The 12,748-nt window shown below is 51.4% G+C and overlaps 1 protein-coding gene across 1 annotated transcript; it reads left to right on the top strand.

Moving 5' to 3' along the window:
• Positions 1 to 8,880: 8,880 nt before the first annotated feature.
• LOC109692274 (intestinal-type alkaline phosphatase-like) lies at positions 8,881 to 12,507 on the top strand. Its single transcript, XM_020172796.2, has 11 exons — positions 8,881 to 9,039; positions 9,128 to 9,244; positions 9,351 to 9,466; positions 9,649 to 9,823; positions 9,892 to 10,064; positions 10,253 to 10,387; positions 10,484 to 10,556; positions 10,672 to 10,806; positions 10,890 to 11,081; positions 11,274 to 11,390; positions 11,477 to 12,507. The coding sequence occupies exons 1-11, from the start codon at positions 8,970 to 8,972 to the stop codon at positions 11,770 to 11,772; spliced, it is 1,599 nt and encodes a 532-aa protein (XP_020028385.1). The 5' UTR covers positions 8,881 to 8,969; the 3' UTR covers positions 11,773 to 12,507.
• Positions 12,508 to 12,748: the final 241 nt, after the last annotated feature.

Here is a 12,748-nt window from a genome sequence, read left to right as displayed (position 1 = left end):
TTGCTGGGTTGCTTTCAAGCTTGTGTCTTCATTCCTATAGCATCTGCCACCTTGTTGTGGCAACCTCAGGGCTGCGAGAATCTGCTATTTCTGTGGCTGACAATGAACTCAAAATCAAAAGTCAGGTGGCAATGCATGGAAAGGGCCCAAGCAGGCACCGTGGCAACCAAGCAACTCTAAGCATGGACCAAGGTAGGAAAATTGGACTATAAGTTCTGCCTTGGTGGTTGGGTTTTTCCAGAGCTCAAATGTGTGTGACTAAGTCCTGTCTTACACATGAAGCAAGTGTGGCGTTCTGATCCACATGGTTTCATTCTATGTGGGAAACAGCCAGAGACAGACAAAGTGACTCAGGGTGTGTAGGGGGTTGAGCGCATCAGGGTGTGCAAGAAATCCCCAATATGGGTGGGTTGAGCACATAGGATGGTCATGGTGACCTGCTGAAAATGGGGAACAGAGATTCTAAGCCTAGGGAAATCAGGGGAAGTAAGGCCAAGGAGGGTCCCTTGGACGTTCCCCTGGATAGTCTACTGGGGATAATGCTGAGGTGCTGGGGATACAGCCTCGATCAAATACTGTTGTTTTATATGGCCTAAAGACCCAATTCATGGACCTTCTGTCTTTAGGCCCAAGTTTGGCTCAGATGAAGGTGAGTAGGCCAAGCTCTAGTTATTTATGTAAATAAAAAGATCTCATCCACACAGGAGGAAAAAGAGTATGCCCTTTGCTAGTTAAGGGGCAAGCCTGTATATTTCCTCTAGAAAAAAAAAAAAAGAGGGCATTGGGAAAAACCCTGGGACCCCTTATCAAGATTGCCCTCTCCATATGTTCTGCACACTAGGGAGCAGGAGAAGCCAGGGACAAACAAGGAGCCAGAAAAACCAGGGAGTAATTTGATTGTAGAGAGGGTGAGTCAACAGCATCTTTCCCAAATTTAAGAAAAAAAAAAAATTTGAACAGTGCATGTAAAAAGGATTGTCAAAAGCTTCCCCATTTCTTCTAAACAATATTTCCTCTCTGGGAAGTTCTCACAAGGCCATGGAAAAGTGGATTTATAAATGCCCCTCTCATAAGCACAGAGATTAAAAATTAACAAAAAAGATAAAACTATTTTTAAAAAGATGACAAAATATTAACTATTTTTAGAGATTTAAGGAGATCTGTTGTGATTTGCATAAAAATGAAAGGTCCTAAGCTTATCTTGTTGCTGCCTTGAGAAAAATTCTAACTTACACCTATGGTTTAAAAAGTTTTTTACAGCTGGGTGCTGCTGGCTCACGCCTGTAATCCTAGCAACTTAGGAGGCAGAGAATAAGGAGGACTGCAGTTCAAAGCCACCCAGGCAAGTAGTTCACGAGATCCTATGTCGAGAACACATATCACAAAAAAGGACTGGTGGAGTGGCTCAAGGTGCAGGTCCTCTGTACTCAGTACCGCAAAAAAGAAAAAAAAGTTGTTTTTTTTTTTTTCCCTGAGACTGTACTCTTATTGTTTTTATGTGTCTTTGTTTCAAACAGTAATTTACAAGGTTAAGCGACATTTCACAAGGCATACGGGCAACAATTTGGAGAACTTAAGCTGACACCTGCACAATGATAACTATACTATACATTAACCTTTTTGACAGAAAGACCTGGTTTTCGTTGATTCTCACAGAAAACAATCCATATGTAATAATCAGAAAGGTATTAACCTCAGAGAAAACAGTAGTAAAAGAAAGAAAAAGTAATTCCAGTTTACTACCCGGCTCTTTTGGCAATAGCATTTACAAAGTCGAAATACAACCCCTGAATAAGGATCTCAGTTCCTCTAGAACCATCCTGGGAGGACGGTGAGATGGGAAAGGTGCTCACGCCGGGGCAGTTGGTGAGGAGAACTCATTCTCACTTTCCTGGGTGGACTAAAGATGGGTGCTACCCTCCCCCTTTGGAGAAGTGCGGTCCATGTCCCTCCCTTTGAATCTGGGTTCTGTTGCTTTTAAGCTAATAAAAGGTGATGCTGTGCTAATTCAGGCCAGACCTTAAGACTTGCAGCTCTACTTCCGGTCTCATGGGCCCCCACGCCTGTGTTGTGAGCTGGACCCAGCCGACAGCCCCTCTGCCTTGTCAGTCCTGTGACTGAGCTGCCCTGGAAGTGGGCTCCCAGCCTAATGGTGATCTTAGGAAGCAGATGCAAACTGCCACACAAAGCCCTGCCCAAATTTCAGGTTTGTGATTAAAAAAACCAAAGATTGTCATGTAAGGTTGTTTTGAGATAATTCATTGCACAACAGATAACAGAATATTAATAGCCATATCAACAGATAGAGCTTGAAATTTAAAAATGAAGACGTATGGTATTTAGCTGAAGTGGTAAACTGTGAAAATAAACAACCAGGAGTGAAAAGTGGTTACCTCTGAGCCAGGAAAATGCAGGAGGGAGACAGGGAACGCTGTCATGTTTTGTTTTTAACAAACCTTTCATATACTATGTTCATGTGTAATTTGGATTAAAATAAAAACTAGTAGGAAAAAAGCCATTTATCCTTAGGAATGGATCTACAATTTGCTTAAAAGGCTTCTTGTACATTCAGCAAAGGGTGTATTAAATAATCCATTATTCAAGTAACTAAGATAAAATTCCTGCTGATAGGCAATCTGATATTCTCAGCCAGTTAAAATGCTGCCTCAGGTCTTCTACTTAAAGATGAAGGTAGCAGCCTTGGTGGTGACAACCGAGGCAGGTGTGGGGAGCCCAGGGAAAGAGGGCCAGTCCCAGGGCAGAACGAACAGAACATCACCACGGGACCGGAGGAGGGCTTCCAGGCCTCACTGGGCAGAGTAAGAGGCCTTCATGGGTTGACATCACTGAAGGGACTAATTGGCGTTGCAGTGGAGGCAAAAGGGGTTGAAGCAAACCCCTTTGATTATTTGAAGATAATCACTTTGAACCTGCTTTATCTTTTTTTTTTTTAATTTTATGGTTATTGAGGGTTTATTTCTCTAATATATAAAGTTATTTTAGTGGGAAAGAGCCATTTAAGTGATTTTTTACGTAAAGAAATTGTTCTGCTCGAGTTGTGCTCTTTAACGTTTTAAGTTGTATGTTGCTTGGATTCAGAAAGAAGTTAGCCAACGAGTATAAAAAGCAACGGAAATTGAATGCAACCTAGAACATGAAACCAAAACTCTCCTTTAGCACATTTCACCTTAGTAGATTTTCAGATTAGCAAGGGGGCCGTGGACGAAGATGGTCCTCCTGGCTCTCAGAACACCAAATCGCAGTGAAACCACTGAACGTGGCGCCCACGGCCTGCACCTCATTCGCTCTCCTCCCTGCCCGGACACCTAGCAGTGCAGGACTCAGATATTCATCCATCGCCCCAGAAGGACAACTGAGAGGTGGAATGGGCCACCTGCTGCTGCCACCACCACAGCCAGGCAAAGAGGGGGCCTCCCTCTGGCCACCTCAGGTCAGGGTGGGGAAAGAGTGGTGTGTCTACGCAGACTCCAAACCACTTCCCCATTTCCGCAGTGGACCGAGATTCCCAATAAAGCAGATGAAGACTGTCTTCTTTTGAACCTGTTCTCTACCATCCCAGCTCCACACTGGAGACCACGCGCTTGGGTGTCCCTCTGCCAGACCCACTTCTGCACCCCAGATCTTTTCAGGCCGAGGCCCATGCCTGGGCTTAAAGGGAGTTCAACAGTCCACTGAGATTCCCTTCCCAAAAACTCTACTTGAAGGGGGGGTGGCTCCTGCCTCTGTGGTGAGCAGTCTCCTCCTGTCCCCTCCCCAGGACTCTAGTGAGCTCTCCTGGGGAAGGGGGAGCCTGCATATCCCTCCCCGGTGGTGGTTTGGGCCCAGCGAGGCCCTGCCACACAGGCCTCCATCAGGCATGGGAAAGGCTGTCATCTAGGAATCAATGGCTTTCTTTAGCTGGCCCAACCTCTGGCTGGCTGGTCCCTCAGCTTGCAAGACCTCCAGGAACTCTGAGACTTGCCTGAAGGTTGGTGTGGCCATGTCTCCCTCCCCTGCCTCTGCAGTGCTGACCATGCCGGGTCTCCAGCTAAGTCCCCATGGCAGCCTGTGACTTAGCTACTGTTTTTCCATCTCACAGGTGAGAGAATTGAGGCTTGGAGACAGTAAGTTCCCAAAGACACCCAGAAAGTGGGGACGGCGAATGTGACCTCAGGCCCCAGACTACTGAATTCCTCTCCTTACAGCCAGTATTTCTTACCGTTCCCTCCCCATCCATGCACCGTTTAATGATTTCTCCCACAGCCACATGCAGCATGTGGTCTTCTTTACCTAATATTGTCATTAAACAAGCCAAGGTTTCCCTTAAACAAAGGGAAACTTTAACTACTAAAAAGGGAAGGCCACATCACCAGTCATCAGAAGAAGGCAAAGGGCTGGGGAGCTGGTGGCTCAAGCCTGTAATCCCAGCTACTCAGGAGGCAGAGATCAGGAGGATAGTGGTTGGAAGCCAGCCTGGGAAAGTAGTTCCAGAGACCCTATCTTGACAAAACCTTCACAAAAAAGGGCTGGAGAGTGGCTTAAGGTGGAGGCCCTGAGTTGTTCAAGCCCCAGTATTGAAAAAAAAAAAGAAAAAAAAAGGTAAATGTATTTTAAGCAAGCAAACCAAAAGCAATGTTACTTGGGCTGGTGGTGGAACAGCTCAAGTGGTAGAGCACCTGCCGAGCAAGCCTGAGGCTGAGTTCAAACTCCAGGACTGCAGTTAAAAAAAAAAAAAGTTACTCTTCTGTATCTGCTATTTCCGCCAGGGCTGAGTCTGCAGTGTGCAATACCTTTGTTAGAACAGACAAGCAGACTTAGGACAGTTAGTACGATCCAGGAGGCAGAGATCTGGACGATATGGTTTGAAGTCAGCCTGAGGCAAATAGAGACCCTATCTCTAACCCATCACATGACCCAGAAAGGACTGGCAGAGTGGGTCAAGCAGCAAGAGTGCCTGCTTAGCAAGCGTGAAGCCCTGGGTTCAAGCCTCAGCGCCGTGGAAAAAATAGAAAAAAGTAAGGACTAACATAAAAAACAAAAGTTTTCAGAATCAATATGGTGTCACGTCAACCCTAAAAAAGATAAGTACTGTTGTAGCCATGAAGGGAAGGTCATATGGGATTAGCCTGGTAGTCACTGGGATTCCGGATTTGGTTCCAGATACAGCAAAGCTGGGTCACTCTGCTGGGTGAGTGTAAGCCTGTAATCCCAGCCCTTGGGAGGTGGAGCCAGGAGGATCACAAGCTGGATGCCAGCCTGAGCTACATACCCAGTGAGACCCCTCCACCACTACCCCCCAACAAGCTGACAACTCACACACTGTTGGTGGACATATAAAATGGTGCAGTCTCTCAAAATGACGTGAAACGTCATACAGCCAGCATTTGCGCCCTGGGCACGACCCCAGAAGAGCAGAAACATACATTCATACAAACACCTGCCCATGGGTGTGCACAGCATTTCATTCAGAACAGCCAGGCCTGAGGGCGGCCAACCGCCCTCCAGCAGGTGGAGGGTGAGCGCACTGGAGCAGACCCACGCAACGCTGCTGAGCACCCTGGCCACCCAACTCCTGGGCCATGCTGGGATTCTCCAGGGAATTGTGTTGCATGGGGAGAAATAAAAAGCAAATCTCATTGATAGAACTTACTAGAAGTGACAAAAATTTCAATAGCAGGTCCCACTACTGGCTTCCTGGGGTCCAGACAGAAAATAGGAAGTAGTTACAAAGGGGTCCTGTGCGGTTGGAGCTGTGCAGTAACTTGACTAGGATGGTGGTTTCACGATCATAGTCAAATGATAAAACTGAATAGAACCACCCCACATGAGTGTGTGTGTAAAAGCGAGGAAATCAGAGCAGTGGCCGTGAACCAAATCACTGGGGAACTAGGCAAAGTAGTCAGGGCTTCTCTGTCTTATTTCTTAAAACTACGTGCAATGCAAAATTCCCATGGAAGAGGGGAGAGAGTAGAGCGCCAGTGGCTCACACCTGGAATCCAGCTACTCAGGAGGCAGAGATCAAGAGGATCGCGGTTCGAAGCCAGCCCAGGCAAATAGTTCAAGAGCCCCTATCTCAAAAATACCCGACACAAAAAAGGGCTGGTGGAGTGGCTCAAGTGGTAAGAGCACCTGCCTAGCAAGCGTGAGACTCTGAGCTCAAACCCCAGTACCGCCAAAAAAAAAAAAAAAGGTGAGAGCCATGTCACCAGGAAGGTTTTCTGAGTGAAGACTGGTGGTGCAGTTTTGAGTGTCAGTCAGCCTGGTAAACAGAAAACAGAACCAGTGGATCACTTAGAGCTTGCCCAAAAGAGGCAGCTCTGACAGCGAGCCCTGAATTTTTGCCCTCAACAAGAATACGCAGCAGGTGGAGTACTAAATGAGTGCCAACGGGAAGTGGGAGGCTGCGGGGTGGGGGCTTCCCGGGATTCAGAGGACACCCAGGAGATTGAGGGACTGGTCCTGAAGGGAGGACCTAGGAAACTGCCTGGGGGGAGGGGTGTTGACATCAAAGAACAACTCTGCTTTAAAGGAAATAAGAAAGTAGTTTATTGCAAGGCAACTGAAGGGGACCCATGGCTTGAGAACACGGTTCGGGTTACCAGGAATGGCACATTCCACCAGAGAAGAGGTTAGGTGAACTTCCACTAGTCACAGAACAGAAGAAAGTCACAAATTTATATGTTTACCCAATGCACTGATTGGTGAACAACAGACGTTATCTTTATGGCGTTCTTAGCTTCAGGGCTGGTGGAGGCTGGAGGTCTGCTAAACCTAGTGATACAACCTGACTTCACCTGAGTTTACAGGAATGTTGTTAAGTCAGATACAAAAGTTAAGGTAAATAAATGCCTACTTCAGGGGCCTAAGATAGCCCGAAACCATTTTGGCTCTCCACCTACATACATTCCATCCCTCCACCATGTTCTACTCATCCAAGGTCAAACAGTATATGGGAATTATTTTTCTTTTGAGATGGGGGTCTCACTATATTGCCCAGGCTGATCTCAAACTTGTGGACCCAAGCCATCTTTCTGCCTCAGACCTCCCAATTAGCTGGGACTGCAGGTGTGCCACCACTCAACTTCTCCAGGATCTTTAATATAGATGTAGCTTCTGGAGAGAATTTTAATTCACAGGAGGCACCACGGGAGGTGGGGACTGAAGCAGGCAGGCAGCAAGACCCTGGACATCAAGTGAGGGTGCCTTGGGATCAGGCCCGGGGCTCAGGCAGTGAGGATGTCTGAGTAGTAGAGGAGGCTGCTGTGGATGAGCGGAGCTTAAATGTAGCCCTTTTATTTCTTTAAAAAAATTAAATTATGACTTAAAAAACATAAAAATTGCCATCTTAGGGGCTGGGGCATAGCTCTGGTATAGCGCTTGCCTAGCATATGCACAAAGCCCTGGGTCCCATCCCAAGATGAGGCTGGGAAAACAAAAAGTACCAGCCTATCCATGTTTAAATGGAAGTCACACCGATGTGCAGCCCAGCTCCAGAATGTCTTCATCTTCAGAGTTGAGACCCAGTCCCACTAAGCAGCTCCTCACTTCCCCAGTCCTGACAACCACCATCCTACTTCAGCTACATTAGTGGAATTGCACAGGAAGAATCTCTTCGTGATGGGCTGATTACGCTTAGCAGAAATCAAGGTACATCTACATTCACTGGACCACGTGTCAGCTTCCTTTTTTTTTGAGACGGGAGTCTCCCTGCATAGCTCAATAGCTCAGGGTGTCCTTGAACTCTCAATCCTCCTGCCTCGGCCTCTCACATGGTGGGATTGCAGGCCAATACCACATCCTGTTTCCCTCCTCTTTAAGGCTGAATGCTTGCCGGGCCCATGCCTGTCGCCTATAATCCTAGCTACTCCGGAGGCAGAGATCAGGAGGATCACAGTTTGAAGCCGGCCCAGGCAAACTAGTTCCTGAAACCCTATCTTGAAAAAAGCCATCACAAAAAAGGGATGATGGAATGCCTGAAGGTGTAGGCCCTGAGTCAAAACCCCAGTACAAAAAAAAAAAGGTTGAATGGTTTTCCATTGTGTGATGGGACATATTTTGTTTATCCAGTCATCCATCCAAAGTTACCTGGGCTGCTCGCACCTCTTGGCTGTGGTAAGTAGAACTCTGTGAACCTGGGGAACAGAGATCTGAGTCCCTGCCTTTAATTGCTCCTGAAATACACTCAGGAGCGGGTTGCCGAATACTTTGGAGTCAGCCTGAGGTGGAGGAAACCTCTTAGCTCCTGCAGGTGCGCCCAGGGCCGGTGGAGAACAGACTCACTGCCATCCGTGTACCTCTCCCGGGAAACAGGGGTCAACCACAAAGGGAAATTCTGCCTGCTGCTCAGAAAGACCTAGAAAGGGGTCAGAAATAACTGCAGACATGTAAGACCCCCAATCCATGTGAAATAACCAGTCAACACCAGACCCACCTTTCCCACGCAACAGTCACTCTGGGCTTACATTCCTGGGCACCCACCTGCCCTGGCCAAGACTGGTGAGAAGACAACTGGGGGAAAGGCGGTCAGGCCACTCTGGGCGTGTTTTTCCTCCTCTATGGGCTCCTGGCATCAGGAGGCTAAACCTGAGAGGCTGGTCAAGTCTGGGAGTTTTGAGCCCTACCTGTCTTCAGCACCCAGGACACAGCTTGACCCCAGCTTTTGGCAGGAAGGAAGGAGGGGTCCCCAAAAGGCAGCATGAGCAGAGGGGTGGGAGGCTCCACCCTGCCTGGAGGAGACACCGAAATCCATCAGGTCAGCCACACCCTGCAGCTTCCTTCCAGCCAGGCTTCAGTTCCTGGGCTGGGGTGGGGCCAGGGTGGGGGCCTGGGGCTTAGGGAGGGACAGAGAGCCTTTACGGCCAGAAACAAAGTCTACGCCTATTTAAACCCAGACAGCCTGTGCTGTAGCTGGTACCCTGGTGTCCCAGTCCAGCCATCCTGCTGCAAGCCCACCACCACCAGCTGCAGACATGCAGGGATCCTGGCTGCTGCTGCTGCTCCTCGCCCTGAGGCTACAGCTGTGCCTTGGTGTCATCCCCGGTAATGGACTCTCCCAGGCGCTCCTACTCCTCCCCCTCCCCCTGGCTGGCTCCCAGACTGACCCTGTCACCACTCACCCCTTGGCCAGTGGAGGAGGAGAATCCAGCCTTCTGGAATCAAAAGGCAGCGGAGGCCCTGAACACAGCCAAGAAGCTGCAGCCCATTCAGACAGCAGCCAAGAACCTCATCCTCTTCCTGGGGGACGGTGAGCGTGCAAGGCCTGCCCCCCGCCGTGGCCCTCACGTGCCTGCACCCACTGCAGGTCCAGGCCCAATCAGGGGCTTGGGCCTGACAGGGTTCTGTTCCTTCAGGAATGGGGGTGTCTACGGTGACAGCCACCCGGATCCTGAAAGGACAGTTGGAAGGTCAACCGGGGCCTGAAACACCCCTGGCCATGGACCACTTCCCATACCTGGCCCTGTCCAAGGTGAGTGCTGGGCCACCCGAGTCCTCCACAGCAGGAAGTGGGGAAGGGGCTGGGGACACTGGCAGACAGAAGGACCCAGGAGAGCCTGAACCTTGTTAGGAGCCTAGGTAAATGGGGATAACTCCCGGGCCTGGGTCCCAATGGGATCCTGCCCCAGATGAGAACTGAGCTCTCTGCCCCAGACATACAACGTGGACAGACAGGTGCCAGACAGTGCAGGCACGGCCACAGCTTTCCTGTGCGGGGTCAAGACCAAATACAGAACCATTGGCTTGAGTGCGGGTGCCCGCTACAACCGGTGCAACACGACGCATGGCAACGAGGTCCTCTCCGTGATGTACCGTGCCAAGAAAGCAGGTGAGCTTGGAGCTAGCTGGGCTTTGGGTCAAGGTCAAGAGCAGGCCTCTGACCTCTGCCACCTCCAGGGAAATCTGTGGGAGTGGTGACAACCACATCAGTGCAGCACGCCTCACCCGCCAGCGCATACGCACACACGGTGAACCGCAACTGGTACTCAGATGCCAACATGCCTGCCTCGGCACGGGAGGAAGGCTGCACAGACATTGCCACCCAGCTCATCTCCAACATGGACATTGATGTGAGCTTCCGTAGCAAGGGGAGGGGGCTGGCGGAGGGGTAGGCCTGCCAGCATCTTGGTGGGTAAGGGATGTAAAACGTCCAGCCCAGAAGGGGCCCTTCCCATCGACTGAGGGTTCACTGAGGGCCGTCTGGGAGGAGGGGACCCATCAGGCTCCAAGTCCATCTGGCCCGATCATTCGACCACAGGTGATACTTGGTGGGGGCCGGAAGTTTATGTTTCCCAAGGGGACCCCAGACCCAGAATACCCAACTGACACCACCCAGGAGGGAACCAGGCTGGATGGACGGAACCTGGTGCAGGAGTGGCTGGCGAAGAACCAGGTGATATGGGCACCCACAAGCAGGGGACAGGGCAAGAACCAGGGGAAAGCTGTGGGTGTCAGGATTTAGTGCTAAGAGCTGACCATGTCGCTCCAGGGGTCCCGATATGTTTGGAACCGCACTCAGCTGATGCAGGCTTCCCAGGACCCATCAGTGACCCACCTCATGGGTAATGACCCCCACTTTCTGACCTGGCACCCCTCAGATGGCCTGCATTGGTGCACGTGTGCCATGACTCCTCTCACCACCCATCTCATGGTCACCACGGGCTCTTTCTCTCTCAGGCCTCTTTGAGCCTGAGCACTTGAGATACGAGGCCTACCGAAACCACACCCAGGACCCCTCCTTGCTGGAGGTGACAGAGGTGGCCCTGCACATGCTGAGCAGGAACCCCCAGGGCTTCTTCCTCTTTGTGGAAGGTGAGTCTTGGGGCCTGGCAGAACAGAGGGGTGGAGGACCCAGGGCAGGACCAAGAGTCACCCCTCCCACCTGCTCTTTGCAGGGGGCCGCATTGACCACGGTCACCACGAAGGCGTAGCGTATAAGGCACTGACTGAGGCCGTCATGTTCGACTCTGCCATTGAGAAGGCGAGCCAGCTCACCAGTGAGCGGGACACACTTACCCTTGTCACCGCTGACCACTCCCACGTCTTCACTTTTGGTGGTGCCACACATCGGGGGACCTCCATCTTCGGTAGGCCAAGGGACAGTGGCAACTATTGCATCAATTTTATGGCAGAAGTCTCCCTGAGCCTTAGTTCCTGTCTGTCGAGGGGCGTAATGACTGCACCTGCCTTGTTGAGATCTCAGCATGAAGACAGTGACAGTCCTGGCCGGGCCACATATAGTCCAGTCGGAGTACTGACGCCTCTCTCTCTACATGCAGGACTGGCCCCCTACAAGGCCCTGGACGGCAGTGCCTTCACTTCCATCCTGTATGGGAATGGCCCAGGCTACAAAGTGGACAATGGTGTCCGGTCCGATGTCACGGAAAACGAGAGCGGTGAGTGCATTTGGGTTGCCCAACGGGGTTCCAGGCAGAGGGAACTCTTGGTAGAGACCATCGCCCTGAACGCCTGGTCTTGCCAGGCTCCCCGACGTACCGGCAGCAGGCGGCAGTGCCGCTGGCAGCCGAGACGCACGGCGGCGAGGACGTAGCGGTGTTCGCGCGCGGCCCGCAGGCGCACCTGGTGCACGGCGTGCAGGAGCAGAGCTACATCGCGCACGTCATGGCCTTCGCCGGCTGCCTGGAGCCCTACGCCGCCTGCAACCTGCCGCCCCCTGCCGACCACAGCGGCACCTCGGGCCGCACTGCTCAACCTGGCCGGGCCACTACCCTGCTGCTCTCTCTACTGGCAGCCACTTTACTGCTGGACACACACTAGGCTCCCGCCACTCCATGACCACTCCGTGCCTGCTGTGTCCAAACCAGGCCTCCACCAATGGATCTCCAGCCCCGACATGGTGCTCCCCATCTCCTTCCTACCCCTGCTCCTGCTGAGTTTCCCAAACCCCAACTCCAAGTTTCCAACTCAGACCCAACTCAGCCTGTCAGTCCCAGTGCCTCCACCATGGGCACAGCTCTCCAATCCACAGCTCTCCTCAGAGCAGTAATCAGCCTGACCGTAGGGGGCACGTCTGTCCCAGCTCACCCCCAACACAATAGGGTGACTTGGAGGCAGGCAATGCCAGCCACAGCCTTCCTGAGGCTATGTCACCTTCCAGAAGAGGTGGTGGCTCCAACCACCTAGTCGCTGCTGAGTCTGTACCTTGAACCAAGTAGAACCTGGGAATCCCCACAGGGTGAGGACTGGACAAGACAGTGGCCTGCCTTTTTTGGCTCCAGTCTCTTCAGCACCTCAGACTGGGAGCCTGTAGAGGCTTCTGAGGATGAGGGATCCCCCACCAGGGTTTTGACACAGCCCTCACCGCCCTCACTGGCCACCTCCACACCCGGCACCCTTCACAGGGCCCAGAGGTTCCATTAGGATGAATGCCACCACCGCCCAGCATGCACAAAGTTTCTGAGCAAAGAGCATTTCCTGCTCTCTTGGGACCATCATTCCAGGACACAGAACAAAATAAACTGCTGTACAATGTAAAAGCCAATAATCCTTTCTAGAAAGTCCTGAGTGCCTGGTGGCCCAGTACAGGTAGTGGGGGGGGAGGGCGGTTGGTTAGAATCAGGAGGCCAGGGAGAGGCCACCTGAGGGTGGACAGTTTAGTTAGGTAAGGATCCTGGAAAAACAATCCTTGAACAGTGCAGAGGGGCAAATGCACAGGTGTAGGGTGACCATGGACTATAGGACTTGCACCTGACAAAGAAGAGACAAACAGGGCCTGCAACAGCCTCTGCACGCT

Source organism: Castor canadensis, chromosome 4 (genome assembly GCF_047511655.1).
Source record: "Castor canadensis chromosome 4, mCasCan1.hap1v2, whole genome shotgun sequence".
NCBI classification, from domain to species: domain Eukaryota; kingdom Metazoa; phylum Chordata; class Mammalia; order Rodentia; family Castoridae; genus Castor; species Castor canadensis.
This window is presented reverse-complemented; position numbering and strand designations above follow the sequence as displayed.